The 21,271-nt window shown below is 39.0% G+C and overlaps 1 protein-coding gene across 2 annotated transcripts in view; it reads left to right on the top strand.

The window, feature by feature from the left end:
- The window catches only part of NCKAP5 (NCK associated protein 5), an 890,605-nt gene that overhangs the window by 693,005 nt on the left and 176,329 nt on the right, over window positions 1-21,271 (top strand). For both annotated transcript variants that reach the window (XM_043576610.1, XM_043576611.1), the window contains exon 10: window positions 6,436-6,555. In XM_043576610.1, coding sequence (XP_043432545.1) covers window positions 6,436-6,555 — 120 coding nt within the window. The remainder of the gene's footprint in view (window positions 1-6,435; window positions 6,556-21,271) is intronic.

Raw genomic sequence — 21,271 nt, 5'->3', positions numbered from 1 at the left:
AAAGGAAGCCATCAGATACAATATAAAGGAAAATGGGACCTTCAGGTCAGCCACAAAAAAATAGCTACACAAATCCAAGTAATAACTAGTAAACAGATAAATCTACCTTGGTACCGTTAAGCAATAAGACATACAAGACATGGTGCCGTGTGAGATAGTATACCTCGGGGACACTCTGAGGCAAAAAGAGATGCCAGGAGTTTCCAGGATTCCAAAAGAATCATGTTCTGCAGAAACGTGTGCTTCCTGGTTTTTATAGGGACCGTAAAATTGCTACAAAAGGACTCAGATTTCTTTTTAATTAAGAGCATGATATAGGAAATAAAATGTACTCCAAATGCAGATGAAAAAAACTGATTCTAAAGAGGTTGTAGCTGGCACAGAGTGAAAGCAGAAATCTTGAGTGATTTATCCAAGTCACACAAAAAAAATTTGTTTTGAGGTGAAATTACAGTCATAACCATGCAGTTTTAGAGTTTATTGTTTTGTTATGACACAAAGAAAATCTACCACGAACAACCAAAGAAGCATTTTTCTGGCATCTCATGAATTGGTCGAGATAAGCATCTTGAAATAACAATGTACTTCTTTTTCCCAATACTGATAAAAAATTTTATTTCCACGAACTTATCGCTTTCTGTTAAATGTACATATACTGTTCTAGTCAAGTAATTCAATTTATCTCAGAAACCTGTGGATTCCCTTAAGACAGCAGATTGTCCATCCTTTAGATCAATAAAGCTAAAGTGACAATATTAAACCCAGCTCACTTCCATTTATGACTCCAAATCATAGGTCCAAGGCTACAAGTGCAAGTGAATCAATAATTCAGGCTCACCTCAAATTCCTGTCTGAAATATATTTTATCTTCATTAAGTCAATTACACTCACTGAAAATGTAACTGTCCTAGGTTCTTTACTGCCATAGATTTTTCTGTTTTGTTTTGTTATGTTTTTGCCACTATCACCAAACTTGGAAGAAAATCTTTTTTCTTGTAGCCATTTTCCAGCATATCAACTTCAGCTTTGTCTGCATGTTCTTTCGAGTAAGCAACTATTTACATGGTGTTTTTTGTTTTCTTTCCCTACACGGCATAAGGTTCTGTGTGGTAGAATCCAGCAGTGCAGCCACTGGGTAGATGCAAAACAGAGTTCTGTAGCTTGTGTCTGAAAGAACTCCAAACTTCTACATATATCCCTTGTGGAGGGGCAGTCAGGCCACCTGTGTCTACCTGGCTGGTTCTGGTGTGTGCAGGATCCAGTCCCCTGGAGAGGATATGTTCGTATTTACTGTGCACTTACAAGGACTCCTACCTCACGTCTAGCACTTTAAATGCACTAAGTCATTTTGTTCTCACCGCAACCCCATTAAGATAGGACTAAGGAAATAGTGCTCCCGTAGCTCTGATTGCAGGAAGTGGCAAAGCCCATATGTTCAGCCTAAGGTTATTACACTCCAAATCCATCCGCTTCCTTTTGCGGTGTTCAGCCCCCAAGATTCCATTGGATCACTTACTGTTTTTCCCCACTGTAGCTCAGCAGCCAGGGATGAGGCTGTGGAAATCAACAGATGGATTGAAATTCAATTATTAGTTGAGATCGCAGGAAATAGAACAAAAAGGTGAGGGAGCCAATGGATTTCTTAAAACTTCTGGGAACATTCCAGTTCTGGCTAGCAAGGAAACCATGCGGGATCTCCAAAGCATATATTGGAGTCAAAACTGACTCTGGAAATCTGGAGTTGGGCTTTCTCAGAATCCATCTTATTTTGGACCCTAGAATCTCACACTTGCCAGGGACCTTATCAGCAAGCATCTAATACTGAGATTGTCAACTAGTTTTGGTAATGGGCTTAATTTACTATGATTACATAAACTATTCAGCCATCACCCAGATTAATGATGTTCTAATCCAAATGCCTTTGGGATGAAGGCTTGCAGTATTCAGTTTGCCACAGGACTAACGACTCCCTGTTCATTAGGGCTGGCCTGATGCAGGCACACATCTCTGTTATCTGCCGTGCCTTTTAGATATTTGATGTTGAGGCCCTTGGTTAGTCTGAGAAAGGACTTTTCTTTTTACAGAAGTCTTGGCATCTTAGGAAAAGATAGGGATATATCAGTGACAGCCCCTGAGAAGGACTGTTACAAGGAGAAGCAGGTAGGTGTGGTGGCCATTAAGCTTCAGGGAAGGAATTAGATGACACTTGAAAAGCCATCTCACGAAGCAGCTGAGACTTGCATTCTCTTGAAAGCCCTGTTTTGTGCAGTCGCTCGGTTTACAGGTAAAGGAACGGAGACAAAACCAGAATAAATTACATCTTCAAGGTCGTACGGGTAATGAGGACCAGAGTCCAGACCCCTAACTCCCAATCTGATGTGTATTCCCATGATATGCATTCCATCTGAAACAGTTTTACCACTATAGTATCATTTTTGCATGATAAAATCAGATATAGTTTTCAACAATACTCTAGTGATGTCAGTATCTGTCCTACTCCTAAGCAGTCAACATGTTATTAAATTGACTTCAATGGATAATGGTTTAGCTCTAAATGCATTAAAGCAGCTATACTCATAGGTACTATATAGAAGTAGATCCAGAATCTTCTTTAGCCCCAGATGCAGATGAAACTTACCAGGATTATAGTGTATGGATACTCCAGGGAAGTTATGGTTTGAGATCATGAAGACACACAGGGTCCTTTAGACCAGTATTGCTCAGTATATTTTGCCCTCATATTCAGCTTTACTCTCTTACTATTTTCAATTGTTAGTGACATGCACAGATTGCAAGGAAAACAGCTCTGGCTATTTTCTTGACCTAAAGACCCATGTACTTTCTTATGTGAGATTAAATGTAGTCAAACTGTTGGCATCATTTTCCCCCAAATAAAATTTTATATAAGGCCTCTTTCTCATTTCAGAAGACACAACCCTATATTTTCAGTGGGGTACTCATCTTGAGGCCTGGAACATGCTAGGAAAAAAGAAAAAGAAGGATGTGAGAGAGAACAGGTGGCCCAGCCCCCACTGTGAACCAGTGACAGCATCTAAGCAGAGAAGAATTCATTTGTTTCTAACGCCTTACCAGAAGGATAGTCTAGGTCTCACCTCTATAACTGTCAGGGTCAGAATAATGGTTCTTGTAGCCAGCCGATATGTGTCATATGTCCCTTTATGTCAGCCTAGGCCTCACTGTAGTGGTAAGAGAAATTACTGTTTTTCTCTCGTGCTCTTTACATCTGCCCAGTCTGGTTGTGCTTATGTGTGTGCACATGGGCACACATCCATGGTTTTTAATACATTTTCTTAAGATAATAACTATCTGACATCACTTACCATCCATGACTTAAGTAAAGAGAACAAGAATTTAGAACAATGTAGGCGATTATGAGCTTTTATGTCAACAGATTCTCAGACCAGCTCAATTCTGTTTGTCAATGATCGTTAAGACCACAGTCACATTCCTAAAGCCTTCTATTTCCCCCTCTGCCATGTGCTGATCTAGATGAGCCAAGAGCAATGAACAGTTTTCCAGGTCAATAATTCGTGTCCCTGCTAAATGAACTTTTACCATCTTAAGTAACAGTAATGGCCATTGAAATTTGGGCACCTGTACCAAAAATCTCTATAGAATAGCTTGATGTGTGTGTGTGTGTGTGTGTGTGTGTCTTTTTCTTTTCACCCATCTGAAGAACTGTTTCAAGGTATCTCAGTTTTGCTGCAAAAAAATCATCAGTGCTATTCCTTACAGGTCTCCTTTCTTGCAAACCCTCACTTGTGTGTTTCTACTTGCATTTCTTCACCTGCAGATGAGAATGATTATGTTTTCCAACACAATAGGTACTATTAATATTTATTTACCTCACAGTCAAGTTTTATTAATTACTTAATTACCAGTACTGAAAACAATTAGTGTTTGGGTGCGGAGGAGTTATAGGCATGTTAAGAGAAAAAAGTAGAATAAGTCAGACACAGAGAGAGGTTGAATTCTAAATAAAGGAAACAAGTTTAGCCTTTAATGTGAGCGGTGCCTAGGCCCCCAAAGTGGCCTCTGACAAATGCATATTGCTCATGTGCACACACACTTTTTTTAATGCTTATTTATTTTGAGAGAGAGAGACAGACAGACAGACAGACATAGTGTGAGTGGGAGAGGGACAGACAAAGAGCGAGACACAGAATCCGAAGCAGGCTCCAGGCTCTGAGCTGTCAGCACAGAGCCTCATGCAGGGCTCAAATTCATGAACCATGAGATCATGACCTGAGCCAAAGTCAGGTGCTTAACCGACTAAGCCACCCAAGCACCCTTCGCACACACACTTCTGCCCCTGCCTTGAATGGCTGCTGCCTTCCTATATCTTGGACCTGGTTGCCTAAAAGAACATGACATTTCTTTTTCTATGCTCTGCATTTGTAGGTTACAATCAGTTGTAACCATCCTATGCATAAACTCTACCCATTTAACTAAAAATATGAGGAGAGTGTAAGTTGTGCCGTGAGCCACACCTTGGCCTATTTCCCTGCCCTCTGTAAATAGAAGAAATACAACTGGATATAATGAGGCTCTGGTAAAGCTTCAGAAGTTAGAACTGTCTGGCTTCACACTTAGGTTGACACAAGGTTAATGGACAGGCACACTCACCTGTGTGACTCTTGTTTAGGGCCTGGGGATCAGAGCTGTTGCCTGGTGCTCTCTCTCTTCCTTGCAGAGCTTTAGCAAGGCTGTAGCTGTCCCACATCAGAATATATAGAAGCACAAACTAGAAGTGCTGAGAAACTTAAAGACTCAGTCACACTAACACTAGAGAATAGAATTTGGCATCATCATCATCCCGGTTACCAAAATAATCACACAGTTTATTAAGGTCATACTGTATGTGGTGCTTTGCCAGGTTATGGAATAAAAGAGTGAAAGGACAAACTGCTTGTGGTGTTGTTTATTGGTCTGTCTTCTTATGCCTGCTTTGAGGGATGTGCCATCTAATTGACAAGATAAGTCTAGAGCGTGAAAGATGAAATCAGTACAAAGTAGTGTATACTAAATGTCCTGTAAGAGGTACTGAAGGCTTACTGGAGTTCAGAAAAAGGAATGGTCTTTGGGGGATGCCAGATAAATGTATCAGAAAGGAGGGGAGCCAGGGTGGCTCAGTTGTGAGCATCCAGCTTTGGCTCAGGTCACGGTCTCATGGTTTGTGGGCTCGAGCCCCACATCGGACTCCATGCTGACAGTGTGGAGTCTGCTTGGAATTCTCCCTCTGTCTCTCTGTCCCTCCCCCTCCCTTATGTGTACACTTACTCTCTCTCAAAATAAACTTTTTAAAGAAGTGTCAGAGAGGATACAGGTTTTGAAATGGACATCAGTCACAATGAACAACGAGGTAGATGAGAAGGGAACATGATGGCGGGTGGGGGCAGGGGGTAGCAGGAGCGCATGAGAGCGTTTGAGAACAAAACAGCAGACAGTTGTTCTTCATATGGCAAGAGCAGATGCCTTTAAAAAAAAAGAAATTAGGAAATAGAGAAATACCAAGTTTGACATGTAGGAAAGGGTCAGCTTTCAAAGAACTCTGAATTGGGACATTATTCTACTTGGTCTTTCTCAACCCCCATCAAAGAGGGTGTAGACATTTAAGCACTGCACGTATTGTTATCACAAATTGGTTTGCAGAACAGCTCCTTGGTATATTCCAGAGAGTCCTAAAGCCCCTGTGCCTTAGTCTCCCTCATGAAAGCTGGGGACAAGGTCTCTGTGGTCTTTGAACTATTCGAAAGTGCTGCTCCAGAAGGATGCCCAGGTACGGTTACTCAACTTCTTCCCCAGCACCAAGATGAACCCCTCAAAACACATGGAAATGCACTAGTTCAGAGCATGGGCAGTTTCAAGTGGCCTTTTAAAGCCTTCACTTCAGAGTTGCCTCTCTCTCACTAAATGCATCACTGGCTCTATTAGCCCCAGCATTGAAAATTCCAACTTGTTTCCACAAATGACAGCAAAAGGCTCTATCAAAAGTGATAGTTTCTTTAGTTCATCACATCTCTATTCACTGCAAAAACATTATTGTCCTTGTGGTTTGTGCTTTATGATTGCTTTTATGAAGACAGTGAAAAGGCAAAATATATAGGTGGAAACTTAAATTGACTTCATATCGCTAGCATTTACCATCTTCAAAAATAGCATACTAGATTAATGCACTTCTGATTTCAAGGTACTTTTTTTTTTTTCAAATTGGTCTTCCCTGCACATAATAATTCTATCAGACAATGGGCTGTGGAAGAAAGCATCATGTGTGATTTATTCCTGGGGGCTTTGAAGGATAAAAATACTGTTTTTGTACTAATGTGTCTGAAATATCAGATAAAATATGGTTATAATATGCAAGGGTGTCTTTCAGTTATGGACTTTTTTTTTCTTTCACTGTGTTTGTTGTAGGATCTAAGGGAGGAATGTGTAAAGTTGAAAACAAGAGTGTTTGATTTAGAACAACAGAATCGAACGTTAAGCATCCTGTTCCAACAGCGAATCAGACCAACTTCTGATCTGCTCCTTCAGGTATGTGCTTATGTGGAAACAATCTTTGCTACTGAAATGCTATTGACAAGAAGTTACTTTAGTTTGAAAGTTTCCAGGATCTCCATAGACAAGGCATAGTGTATCAGAACCCTGATTCTTTTCCTTTTCAAGGAATGTCTTTAAAATTGAATGTCTAGGGGCACCTGGGTGGCGCAGTCGGTTAAGCGTCTGACTTCAGCCAGGTCACGATCTCGCGGTCCGGGAGTTTGAGCCCCGCGTCAGGCTCTGGGCTGATGGCTCAGAGCCTGGAGCCTGTTTCCGATTCTGTGTCTCCCTCTCTCTCTGCCCCTCCCCCGTTCATGCTCTGTCTCTCTCTGTCCCAAAAATAAATAAACGTTGAAAAAAAAAATTAAAAAAAGAGATCTTCAGAAATAAAATCATAAAAAAAAATTGAATGTCTCTTAAATTTCTGACTTTTTAAAGCTACGTTTAGATAAAGAAATACATCAACAAATAATAAACAGGTAAAAGGGACAGAAGGCGTCCTGTAGTAAACTTTGGAACAGAGTCAGGAAATAATTGATTACTTTGGGGACTAACGTTAGTAATCTTGCGTTCCATGATAAGCAAAGAAGAGTTTTATGCAATGCCACAGCACATTTCTTCATTTCATTCCCTCTGTAGTCAAAAATTCTGCTGGGGTTTGTTTTTCTTTCATACCTCTCTCTGTGCAGAGTTCCTGCTCACACACGATTCCTCCTATATCCTGCCTCAGTGTTTTCAGGTTGCCTTTATCTAAATGCTCTCCCTGAGCTCCTTCTTTACTTTCCTTCATAACATGAAAAGTCATGGAAAGTCAAGCCATTTGAATCATTTTGAAGCCATCCCTGAAAAAGCACCAGAGACTATATCTGATTTGTAGGGAGACAAATGAATTGGCAAAGGGGTCTGGAAGGCTGATCTTTGCTGTTTTCTGGGTGTTTTCAAATCCTGTTAATGTGTATATTTGCTCAGACAAGCTCCCATGAGCCTTGCTTAGAGCCCTTCTGAGGCTAAGCTAGCAAAGGGTTAGGCTTCACAGGGGCAACGTACAAAAAATAATCCCCAGCTGTCTGGCCTAATTGGCTGAGAGAAAGGGAAAAGACAGAGCTATCCTCTAGACTGCACTGCCCAGCACAGTAACCACTAACCATGTGGCACAATGGAAATTGTAAATTAAATTAAAATTAAGTTCCTGTGACATACTAGCCACATTTGAAGTGTTGAAAAGCCACATATGGACAGTGACTACCATTTTGGAAGGTGCATAGATAGGACATTTTCATCACCATAGGAAGTTCTACAGGACAACACTTTTCCATATGGCTGGGACATTGTTGCTAATTTACCCTTTGCACTTTGGTATGAACATCTTTCCTTGACTCCTCAGGGAAATAATGAGAAATTGCAGGCTATTTCAGGGAAAGAAAGATGTTTGGTAAAGCCGAACATCAAAATATAATTTCCCCCTCCCCAAATTAAAACCAGCCTCTGAATTGCACAATAGATCTCATCTCCTAAATTAATTTCCTCTCTGCTTTATCTGTTACAGCATCATTCATAATTTATGACTCAAAAATTATGCAGAAAAAAATTGGTCTATCTCTGTTTCCTGGTCCCAACCACAACAAATGTTTATCATAGAGAATCTTGCCTCTGTAAAAAGTTGTATTTCTTTTGCTCTTGTATCAAGATCCAATATTATAATTACTTTTAACAGCTGTTGCATGTACATGAATTTTTCCATTTTGCTTAGTTTAACTTCAGGCTTTTTGAGAACAATGTTTAAGGATCTATCGTCTCTGTTTATGAATCATGGTGGCTTATTTCCAGAGTAAACACATGTGCCATGGATATTTAAACTTTTTCATTGGTTGTCACAAATTTCTGAAATCCATATCCAAATGGCAGAGAATGATGTGTATGCTAACAATAGAACTCAGTGTTTATTCACTGGGTATTTTCAGCCAACCCACTTTGTATTCCTCCCCAAATAGTCTTCACTTTCGGGAGCCATTCTAATTTGAATAACATTTCTAAAAGATAGGTTGCTAATGGTTCTGTAAAGAAGAATGGTAGAAAGCGGGATGCCTGCACTCTACCATCTATCACAGATAGACGGAGTTTCTGGCTTTTCAGGGGGTCTGTTAATTATGTGACTTGTATTTTTCATTTTCTGGTGGCACAAATACACACAGTGGAGCACTGGCTAAAAATAAAAACAGGCTGTATGTGCTTTGCACCTATGGAAGCACTTTAATTATTTGTTGAACGGAATAATGAATAAATGACACCAGTATATTCTGTAAGTTGGGAGTTATTTTGCATACACCTAAGGAAAGTTTATGCCCTCACTTCTTCTGAACTTTTCCTGTCTTATGTGGATGCTCTGGAACTACCCAGTCATGCCCATCCAGCCTAACCTTTTGGAGTACGTGGCTTTGGGGCATGGCAAATCCACCAACGCCCCTGGTTCCAAACATTATTGACCTTACAGCTTCTGCGCATAGACTGAAGACTCAGTACAGTACATTTCTAACTAGTTTTCTGTATATCATAGAAACCTGTGTTAGTTGCTCCCTGCCGAATACGGCCTAATGATTATCTACAATGTAAAGTGCCCACTTGAAGAGAAATACAGAAAGAAGATTGTTGAACCCATTATGATTTTAGGAGATAGACTGTAAAAAGTAGAAAAGAAAATAATTCATAAGAACCAGTCAGTTCTTTGTCCTTAGAAATAGAAAATGAGGTTACATAGATATTATGTAGCAATTTTTTGTGTATAGGAGAAACAAAAAAGAAGTTCTATGGGCTAGTTTACAAAAATCTGGGAAATTTATGAAGGAACCAGGTACATGCTGGGGGCAGGGAGGGGGGGGAGAAACTAACCTGAAAATTAAATTCTTAAGAATAGCAGTAATGTTCTGTGGTGATTCCAGTTTCCAGAATGGTATTTCTGGGACTAGGGGCGGTAACAAATCACAGTAGCAAGACCCTTTATTAAAATAAACAAGTTGAGCTAAATTCTAAAGACTTGAGAAGCCAGTACAGCAAATAAAATTCCAAGGTAGTGTTCTTAATGGAACTTGAGTCTCTAACTAACCTTATTTGAGCCCATTAACCAACGTTCACCATTTCCTTTTGTAAATCATGCTAAACAACAGTCATTTTATCAGAAATTGGAAACTGGTAGAGAACTCTTTACTAAGTGTCTTTACTTCTCTTCTGAGGTGAGTTGAATTCTTACCATAAATGAGCCATCTTTGTGACTCAGTATGTTTAGGCAAGTAGTACTTAAAATGGTAATTATGTAATTTTTAAACTACTATATAGGGATGAAATAGGGTACAGTAAGAATTGTTTATATAAAACAAAGTTGAATACTTGAAAGCCATCTATAAAGGCAAGTCACTAAATAAATGCTTATGATCAAATGAAATATAGGTGCCTAACTAAAAAAACTATGGGAGCTGGAGAATTATATTAACTGTGGAAGCATTCTGTATGCATATTGCTTCAGAAATCATTTTAAGTTCTTGTTACACTGTTAAGAAAACCCGAAACAAAGACATATGCATAGACAACGCATAAAGCATGTGTTTGATATCCCTCCCTCCTAAAAAAACAGACTCTAATAATAGGATCCCCAGGCAAAGAAGTGGCCTTGGCCCTACCAACAATGTTATTTAACAAATGCATAGTGCTTACCATGTGTAGGATACTGTTCTACAGCCTTTACAATGCTCACCAATTTAGTCTCCATTACAACCGATGAGGCAGGAAGTATCATTGCACCCATTTTTACAAATGGGGACTGTTAGGCACAAAGTCCCCCAGCTGGTAGTTGACAGAGTGGGAATCTAAACCCATGGTCTGGCTCAGGTCCCTCCTCTCCCCCTCCCTGCTGTGCTCCCTCTATGGAATACAAATGATCATGAGGAACTTCTGATTCCATACTGTAACTGACATTTTGATTAACTGGACCATGTGATCAGGTCGGATCAGAGGGCTTCTGCAGTGAAATCACAAGGCAACAACCATATTTACACATTTCTGAAAGCCTCTTGATTTGTGGCATCCATGATTTTCCCCTCTCCTGTGTGTTCTGTTTTTGTCGTATTTTGGACACCTGTGTTATCCTTATTCTGATAAAACATTATTCCCATATTTTTTTGCCTAACACAGTTTTTTTTTCTTTTCCTTCTCATTGGATATTTCAAAGGGTCCTAATACCCATATCCTTAGGCCAAAATAGAAAGAAAAGAAATGACGGAATATAGATTATTCACGCAAACAGTTGAGAATCTGACAGCTTAGAACCAAGGTGTAAACATTTGCTGTCACTTCCTAGAGTGTTTTTTTTTTTGCTAGTGTTTTGTTTTATGGTATTATTTCTTTAAAAAAAAAATTAACATTTATTTTTGGGACAGAGAGAGACAGAGCATGAACAGGGGAGGGGCAGAGAGAGAGGGAGACACAGAATCGGAAGCAGGCTCCAGGCTCTGAGCCATCAGCACAGAGCCCGACACGGGGCTCGAACTCATGGATCGTGAGATCATGACCTGAGCCGAAGTCGGCCGCCCAACCGACTGAGCCACCCAGGCGCCCCAAAGTTGTCTTACTTTTTGACATCATTGCAGAATTGTACAACAATCTGCCATCATCACAAAGAAATTTTATTTTATTTTTTTAACGTTTATTTATTTTTGAGACAGAGACAGAGCATGAACAGGGGAGGGGCAGAGAGAGAGGGAGACACAGAATCGGAAGCAGGCTCCAGGCTGAGCCATCAGCCCGGAGCCCGATGCGGGGCTCGAACCCACAGACCGCGAGATTGTGACCTGAGCTGAAGTCGGATGCTTAAAAGACTGAGCCACCCAGGCGCCCCTGTATTATCTCATATGATATTAGAAGATTTTAAAATTCTCTTGTACTTCTGTTTATTTTTTTCTCCCCTAAATCTTTATTTTCAGAGTGTAAATCTATTTCAACAGTCTGATTTGACAGGAGAATACACTTTACACTACCCACAGCAATGAATCCCATTCTCTGAGACTTAGGCTGGTGCTGCCAGCTTTCAAGGACCCCAGGGCCATGGCAGTGCTCCTGGAACTTTCCCCTTGCTGAAGCTCCATTAGTATTGATGACCCATCCCACACAATTAAGCAGGTCATGGTCCTGTATGGAATTATATAATCCTAATCTCTCATGGCAGGGATGGTGGAAGGCATGTAGTGGAAATGCCAGGAACTGTGGGTTTTATGCTAACCTTTCCTTTCAATCTCTATGAGGGCAAGAACCATGCTGAATGTGGCATTTTACCTCCCACCGATATTATCACTGTTCATAATATGTATTCATTGTATGTACTCAGTGATTGTTCAACACTTAATTACAGACCTTTTTATGGGAAATAATTTGAGGGGGGAAGAATTTTCTTTTGTTTGTGTTTTTTGTGTATGCAACAATGTCATTTTCTTTATTATTTTTCCTTCCAGAGTAATTAAGATATAACTGACATACGTTGTATAGGTTTAAGGTATATAACAGAATGATTCTATACACATAAATATTATGAAATGATCACCACAGTAGGTTTAGTTAACATCCAACATCTCACATACTTATAATTTGTTCCTTGTGATAAGAAATTTACAATCTACTTACTTTAGCAGCTTTCAAATATACAATACAGTATTGTCAATTCTAGTCGCTATGTTGTATATTATATATCCAGGATTTATGTATCTTATAATTGGAAGTTTTGACCGCCATCACCAGTTTCCCCCAACCTCCCACCCTCAACCTCTGGCAACAACCAATCTCTTCTGTTTCTATGAGTTCTCTTTTATTGCACACCACATATAAGTGAGATCGTAAGGTATTTGTCTTTTTCTGTCTTAGCATAATGACCTCAAGGTCCATCCATGTTGTCAGAATGCCAGGATTTTCTCTTTTGTGGCTGATAATATTCCATATATATACACGCTTAACATGGAGCCTGACACAGGGCTTGATCTCATGACCCTGAGGTCATGACCTGAGGTGAAATCAAGAGTATTGGACACTTAACCAGCTGAGCCAACCAGGTGCCCCATATTAGATTTTTTGTTGTTGTTCATTCATGTGTCATTGGATTGTGTGTGTGTGTGTGTGTGTGTGTGTGTGTGTGTGTGTGTGTATCACATTTTCTTTATCCATTCATTCATTAATGAACACTTGTGCTGTTTCCATCTCTGGGCAATTGTAAGGAATGCTGAAATGAAAATGAGTGTGCAGATACCTCCTTGAGATAATGATTTTGTTTTCTTTGGACATTTGCCCAGAAGTGGCTGGATCATATGATTATTTTATGTTTAATGTTTTGAGGAACCTCCATGGTTATTTCTTGTCTTTTTGGTAATACGCATTCTAACAGGTATCAGATGATAGCCTGTGGTTTTGATTTTAATTTCGCTGGTAATTAGCTATATCAAACATGTACCTGTTGACTATTTGAATAGCTTCTTTGGAAAAATGTTTATTCAGGCCCTTTGCCCATTTTTAAATGGGGTTACTTGATTTTTTGTTATTGTGTTGCATGAGCTTCTTATATATTTAGATATTAACCTCTTATCAGAAACATGATATGCAGATATTTTCTCCCATTCCATAAGTTGGCTTTTCTTTCTTTCTTTCTTTCTTTCTTTCTTTCTTTCTTTCTTTCTTTCTTTCTTTCTTTCTTTCTTTCTTTCTTTCTTTCTTTCTTTCTTTCTTTATCATTTGTTTTGCCGTGAAGAATCATTTAGTTTGATGCGGTCTTTCTTGTTTCTTTTTGATTTTGTTGCTTGTGCTATCGGTTTCATATCCAACAAATCATTACCCAGATCAATTTTGAGGAGCTTTTTTCCCCAGTGTTTTCTTGTAGAAGTTTAATGGTTTCAGGTCTTATATTTAAGCCTGTACCCTGAAATTTCAGGTTGATTTTGTGCATGGTATGAAATAGGAGTTTTTATTTGTTTGTTTCATTCTTTTGCATGTGAATATCCAATTTTCTCAACACCATTTATTGAAGACTGTCTTTTCTCCATTGAGTGCTCTTGGCTCCCTTGACAGATATTAGTTGACCATATATGCATGGGGTATTTTTGGTGGGGTGGTGGGAAGAGTCTCTCACTTTTGTTCCATTCATCTATATGTCTATTTTTCTACCAATAATATTTAAATTCAGTCCTGTAGCTTTGTAATATATGTCATGCCTCCAGCTTACTTCTTTTTTCTCAGGCTTATTTTGGCTCTCCGGGGTCTTTGTGGTTCTAAACTAATTTCAGGATTTTTTTTCTATCTCTGTAAAATATACCACTGAAATCTTGATAGAGTTTTTATTAAACCTATACATGATTTGGGGTAATATGGGCATTTTAACAAAATTAGCTTCTCCAACCCAAGAGCATCGGTATCTCCATTTATTTGTGTTTTCTTCCATTTCTTTCTAAATTTAGTGTTTAATAGTTTCAGTATAGAAATCTTTCACCTTTTTGGTTAGATCCATTCGTACGTATTTTATTGGTTTCATGATATTGTTACTAGGATTGTTTTCTTCATTTCTCTTTCCGTTAATTCATTGTGTGTAGAAATGCTACTGATGTTTTATGTTGATTTTGTATCCTGCAACTTTACTGAATTCATTAAGTCTAATTGCTTGTTGGATCTGCAAATAGAGACAGTTTTACTTGGTTCTTTCTGATTCCATTGGCTTTTAGTTATTTTTCTTGACTGAATGCTCTGGTTAAACTTCCAATACTCTGTTGAATATGGGTGGTGAGGGTGGGCACCGTTGTCTTGTTCCTAATTTTAGAGGAAAAATCTTTCAGCAGTGAGTATGATGTTAGCTTGTGGTGTTTATTATGTTGAGGTATGTTCCTTCCACACCCAGTTTGTTGAGAGTTTTTATCATAAATGAACATTGAATTTTGTCAAATGCTTTTTCTGCCCCTACTAAGATGATCATATGATTTTATCTTTTATTTTATTAATGTGATGTATCACTTCTATTGATTCTCATGCATTGAAACTTTTTTGCCTTAGGGATCAATCCCAGCTGATCATGGTGGATGATCTATTTTATTTGCTGTTGAATTTAGTTTGCAAGTATTTTGTTGAGATTTTTTTGTCAACATTCATCAGGGATATTGGCCTATAGTTTTCTTTACTGGTAGTATCCTTATCTGTCTTTGGTATCTTGGTAGTGCCAGCTTTGTAAAGTGAGTTTGGGAGTGTTCTATAAACTCCAGTTTTTTGGAAGAATTTGGGAAGAATTGGCATTAATTCTTCTTTAAATGTTTAGTCAAATTCACCAGCAAAACCATCTGGTTCTAGGCTTTTCTTTATTGGGAGGTTTTGGATTACTGATTCAATTTCTTTACTCATTACCGGTCTTTTCAGATTTTTTATTCATGATTTAGTTGTACTAGGTTGCATATTTCTAGACATTTTTCCTGTTTTTTTTTCTCTAGGTTGCCCAATTTATTGGCACTTAACTGTTCAGAGTAGTCTCTTATGATCCTTAGTATTTCTTTATTATCGTTTATAATGTCTCCTCATTCATTTATAATTTTTTTTTATTTGAATCCTCTGTCTTTTTTCCCTTGGTTAGTCCAGCTAAATGTTTACAAATTTTGCTTATCTTTTCAAAAAACCAAACCTTAGTTTTGTTATTCTTTTATATTGTTTTCCTGTTCACAATTTCATTTACTTCTCCTCTAATCTTAATTACTTCCTTCCTTCTGCTAACTGTGGGCTCAATTTGTTCTTTTTTTCTAGCTCCTTGGGGGTTAAGTTTGGTTACTTATTTGAGATTGTTATTTTTCCTTGATGCATGTGTTTATCACTGTAAAAATCCCTCTTAGAACTGCTTTTGCTGGGGCGCCTGGGTGGCGCAGTCGGTTAAGCGTCCGACTTCAGCCAGGTCACGATCTCGCGGTCTGTGAGTTCGAGCCCCGCGTCAGGCTCTGGGCTGATGGCTCGGAGCCTGGAGCCTGTTTCCGATTCTGTGTCTCCCTCTCTCTCTGCCCCTCCCCCGTTCATGCTCTGTCTCTCTCTGTCCCAAAAATAAATAAACGTTGAAAAAAAAAAAAAAAAAAAAAAAAGAAATTTAAGGTCCTTGGACTTGTTTAAAAAAAAAAAAAAAAAAAAGAACTGCTTTTGCTGTGCCCCACAAGTTTTGATGTGTATTCATTTTTATTTGTCTCAAGATACCTTTTTTATTTATCTTTTGAGTTCTTCTTTGATCCATTGGTTGTTCAGGAGTGTATTGTTTAAATTTCATATATTTGCAAGTTTTCTAATTTTCTTCCTGTTACTGATTTTTAGTTTCTTACTAATGTGGTCAGAAAAAGTGCTTGGATGATTTCAATATTCTTAAATTTGCTAAAACTTGTTTTCTCACATATGATCTATCCTAGGAAATATTCCCTTGGTGCTTAAGAAAAATGTGTATCTTACTATTGTTGGATGGAATGTTCTGTGTGTGTCTATTAGGTCCATTTGGTCTATAGTGTTCAAATCTGCTGTTTCCTTATAGATTCTCTGTATGTAGGATCTATCAATTGTTAAGAATGGAGTGTTGAAGTTCTCTATTATTGTACTGCTATCTCTCTGCCTTTAGTTATGTTAATATATTCTTTATATATTTGAGGGTTTCAATGTTGGGTGCATAAATATTTATAAGTATTATATATTCTTGATGGATTGACCCCCTTATAATTATATAATGACATTATTTATCTCTTTTGGCATTTTTAGTGTAAAGTCCATTTGTCTTAAATAAATATAGCTACTTGTTTTTTTTCCTGGTTTACCATGGTTGAAATACCTCTTTCCATCCTTTTACTCTCAATCTATGTGTGTCTTTAAAGCCAAAATAAGTCTCTTGTAGGCAGCATATCACTGGATCTTTTTTATAAAACTCAATTCAGCCATCCTAAGTCTTTTAATTGAAGAATTTAATCACTTTATGTTTAAAGTAATTATTGATAGCTAGAGACTTACTATTACCATTTTGTTAATCGTCTTTTAATTTTGTAGGTGTTTTGTTCTTTGCTTTTTATCTTGCTATTATCTATTGTGATTTTTTGACTTCCTGTAACAATATGCTTTACTCCTTTATCATAATCTTTTGTATAACTGCTATAGGTTTTTCCTTGGTAGTTACCATGAGGCTTATCTGAAATATTTTATATTTATAATATCCTATTGTAAGCTGATAACAATTAGACTTGGATAGCAGATGGGAGCTTTACACTTTCTTTTCTCCCTGTCACATTTTAGGTTATTGATTTTAAAATGTGCATATTTTTATATTGTATATTCAATAACAAATTATTGTACTTATATTTATTTTTAATGCATTTTCTTTTATGTTAAAACCAGAGTTGTAAGTGGACATGCACCATCATTATAATAATAAAAAATCTGTCTTTGATTACATATTTATCATTACCAGTGAATTTTGCACATACAGATATGTGTTTTATAAGATTAATTAGCATACCTTTATTCCCATGTAAAGAACACCTTTTAGCATTTCTTGTAAGACAGTTTTAGTGGTGATAAACTCCCTCAGGTTTTGTTTGTTTAGGAAAGTCTTTATCTCCTTCATTTCTGAAGGATGGCTTTACTAAGTATAGTATTTGGGGTTTAGTTTTTTATTCTTTCAATATTTTTAATATAGTGTGTCATTTTTCCTAATTTGCAAAGTTTCTATTGAGAAATTTACCCATAGCTTTATGGAAGTTCCCAGGCATGTGACATGTCACTTTTCTCTTGCTACTTTCTTTTTTTTTTTTTTTTTTTTAATTTTTTTTTTCAACGTTTATTTATTTTTCGGACAGAGAGAGACAGAGCATGAACGGGGGAGGGGCAGAGAGAGAGGGAGACACAGAATCGGAAACAGGCTCCAGGCTCTGAGCCATCAGCCCAGAGTCTGACGTGGGGCTCGAACTCCCGGACTGCGAGATCGTGACCTGGCTGAAGTCGGACGCTTAACCGACTGCGCCACCCAGGCGCCCCTCTTGCTACTTTCAAAATTATCTGTCTTTGACTTGAAAAGTTAGTTATTATGTGTGTCAGTGTAGCCTTTTCAGGTTCAACCTATTGAGGAGTTTTTGATCTTCATGAATTTGGATGTCTATTTCTCTCCCCAGGTTTGGGAAGTTTTCAACCATTTTTGCTTTAAATATATTTTCTGTCTTTTTCTCTTTATCTTCTCCTTCTGGGATTTTCCTAATGTGTTTATTGTTCTTTCTTGACTATGTGCCGTAAGTGCTATATGCTTTCTTCACTCTTTTTTTTTTTTTTTTGCTCCAATGACCGGAGAATTTCAAATAACCTGTCTTCCAGTTTACTAATTCTCTCTTCTCCTTGGTTGAGTCTATTGCTGAAGATCTCTGCTGAATTCTTCAGTCATTGTATTCTTCAGCTTTGTGATTTTTGTTTGTTTGTTTGTTTGTTTTTTGGATGGTTTCTTCATCTTTGCTAAACTTCTCATTTTGCTTATGCATTACATTTCTAATTTTGTGTAGTTGCCTGTGCATTCTTGTAGTTTACTAAACTTCTTTAAGAGGATAATTCGAATTGTTTGTCAGGAGGTTTATATATCTGAATAGGTTTCTGAAGAGGTTTCTGAATATCTTTGGTAGCATTCTTGGGCAAGGCGAGCTGGTAGTAAATGGGGTTTGCTATGGGGGGGGGGTCTCCATTTGGGTGAGGCGCTGATCTAGACCTTAGGTTGGAAGTGTCACTAGCTGTGAACAGTTGGATAGAACTGTTGGCTTGGGTCCCTTCCAAAATGCAGCTGGAGGATGGTCTCCACATTTGCTGATTAGGCTTTCTAATTGGGTGGGAGTGGGTGCTCTACATAGCAGTTGAGCAAGCCTGTGAATTTGCTTCCCTGCCTAGACAGGGACATAGAACAGGGTCCAAAGTTGTTATACATTGTTAGTTGTGGACCAGAATCAGGAAAGACTGTTCACTGAGCTCCTAGTCAGACAGACAGGGCAGAGCTGCTGGCTGGGTTTTCTAAGTACCACTACAAAACATGGCTCTACAGTGGGCCATGCAACCTCCTGGCGCTCTGGTTATACTTCCTGGGAAGGTAAGATGGAGATCTATACTCAACAATAGGTGGGGCCTTGAGCTCACTTCCTTGCCTTGCTGACACAGCAGAACAGGTTTCAAAGCTGGGAAAACTCACTAACCAAGGACTCAAATCAGGCATAACTGTACACCAAGTTTACTGGCAGTATGAGGCCACCAGCTGGTCTCTGCAGATGGTAAGAGCTGCTGGCTGAGCTCTCTGTTCATATGCCATTATAAGTGGCATTGTAGGATGGGCACACAGCTTCCCAGGTGCTCTGGTTAGGTTTCCTGGTCAGGTGGAGCTGGAAGCTACAATAGTAATTGGGGCTACAAATCTGCTCCGCTGTCTGTGTGGGATAGCAGAACAGGTCCAGAGGCTGGCACTGCTTATTGTTCAGGGACCCATACCAGACAGAACTGCATACTGAGTACTCTGGCATGAGGTCACTGGCTTGTCTCTGCAGATAGGCAAACCCACTGGCTGGAATCTCAGGTGCCATTGCATGAAGGAACTTGGTCTGCCCAGATCCAAGCACTGGTGACTATAAGCCTTGCCCCTCTTTTCTGTCCCAATCTGATCTCCAGTGTTCAAGCTCTACAGAGTCCTCTGCAATCCCCATGGGATTAGACCCAAATGAACCTCTCAGGCAGTGACCCACAATGCTGAGGGACCTGGATGTCTATCTCAGGCTCTTTTTTCTCCCACTGGAGAAACCATAGGCTCCAAGGGCCCTCTTGGTGCAGTGGTCTGTCAGTCTTTTGGAGAGTTGATGCAGTCACAGTGTAGTTGTTTCTCTTACCCTTCCAGTGTGGTCTTTCTTGGTCTCTGTAGTCCAAATGGCTGCTTCCGCCTCACTCCTGTATTTGGGGACTTTCATAATGGTGTCCTATCTAGGGATGGTTGGTCTTCTTGTGAGGGGAACTGAAGTCAGGAGCAACCTCTATCACCATCTTGATCACATCACTATTGAGGGGGATGTTTCTTTCTTTTTTTTTTTTCATTCTTTTTTTTTTCAATATATGAAATTTATTGTCAAATTGGTTTCCATACAACACCCAGTGCTCATCCCAAAAGGTGCCCTCCTCAATACCCATCACCCACCCTCCCCTCCCTCCCACCCCCCATCAACCCTCACTTTGTTCTCAGTTTTTAAGAGTCTCTTATGCTTTGGCTCTCTCCCACTCTAACCTCTTTTTTTTTTTCCTTCTTGAGGGGGATGTTTCTAACTGTGATGAGATTGCAATCTTAGTTTGAAGATTATGCCATTTTCTGTCCACTTAGGTATATTTTTCCATTAGTTTCCCTGTAGCTAGGTACCTAGTTTATATTTTAATCCTTTCTTTATTTCTGAGAAGAAGGATTTTTTTAGGCGTTTACACTCTTTGCTACCTTAGAACTTGTGATTGCATAAAGAACACAGCCACGCAGAACTACCCAGAGCTGAACAATCAATTAACATCCAACATGAAGGTACCTTCTCCAGGGTATTTGGTCATTCTGAGAATTAGAAGACATCAACCAGTTAAATGTTTTTAACTGTACATATTTGCTTTTTAAAAGGTGTGCACATCTGCCTTTAGGGTACTTTCTAAATATACAGAGTTGAGGTGAAAAGTGAGATGAAAAGAAGAAGTAATTAGGAGACTTTAGAATAACACAAAAAGCAGCAAGGGAGAAGTAGGTGAGTGGGTAAAGGACTGGATAAAGAATGGGACAATGGTTCTTCACTTCTGGAGCTGGAGGGGAGGCTTTTCATTCGGATTGGTTAGGCCTCTCTTGAGCCACAAGCTAAGAAGGAGTCAAGAGAAGTGGCAAAAAAAAAAATCCATACATATTTAGAGCAGCTACCTGGCTTCCCACCCTGCAAAGATATAAATTTGCCTTATGAGTTGCTAAAAGTGATCAGCTCTTCCCTCAGGACTGTTCTGTGCCAGGTGTGGAGGGGCCTCTGGCTCTGCTCTATGGACCCAGTGTCTAATTTAGAAATACCCACAGGATGACAGGAGGAGTCTGTCGTGATATTGTAGGGATGGTGAGTGACACCAGAGCCTGGATGGCAGAGCACCGCCAGTGGTGATTTGTTATCCTGCGTGATCAGAGAACTTTGGTGGCTTCATTGTGGATATCTGTTAAATGTGAAAACATAGTAGGAATGTGCGGCAGGGGTTCTCATGCAATAAGCTCTGGGAAGGGTATTCACTTGTCTGGAGTATGGAGAATGGCCTTTCTGAGAAGCAAAGGACACTTTGAAAGATCACACAGCTTCTGCAGGGCAGGGTTCTCAATTATTAGATGCCCCATGCAAGGTTGGTTTGGAATCAAGTAAGAGTAGCAGAGAATATGGGGAAGAATCTTCCAGGTTATGGCAAGATGTGATTTTCCCCTCTTTGTAATGTATCCAAGGCCGTCTATAGACTTGCTTCACCCTCAACAACTTCATTTTTCTTTTTTTTTCCCCTTTCTGACACAAATTCTTTACTTTAGCCAAGCAGAAATACTTTTCACTCCACAGAGCATAACATAGGTTTTCCTTCAACTGTTCCATTTTGTATGTCATTCCCCTGTTGGAAATGCTGTTCCTCCCACCCCTCCCAT

This window comes from Prionailurus bengalensis, chromosome C1, assembly GCF_016509475.1.
Source record: "Prionailurus bengalensis isolate Pbe53 chromosome C1, Fcat_Pben_1.1_paternal_pri, whole genome shotgun sequence".
Lineage (NCBI taxonomy): Eukaryota > Metazoa > Chordata > Mammalia > Carnivora > Felidae > Prionailurus > Prionailurus bengalensis.
Note: the sequence above shows the minus strand (reverse complement) of the source record. Positions and strands in the feature narration are given on the sequence as shown.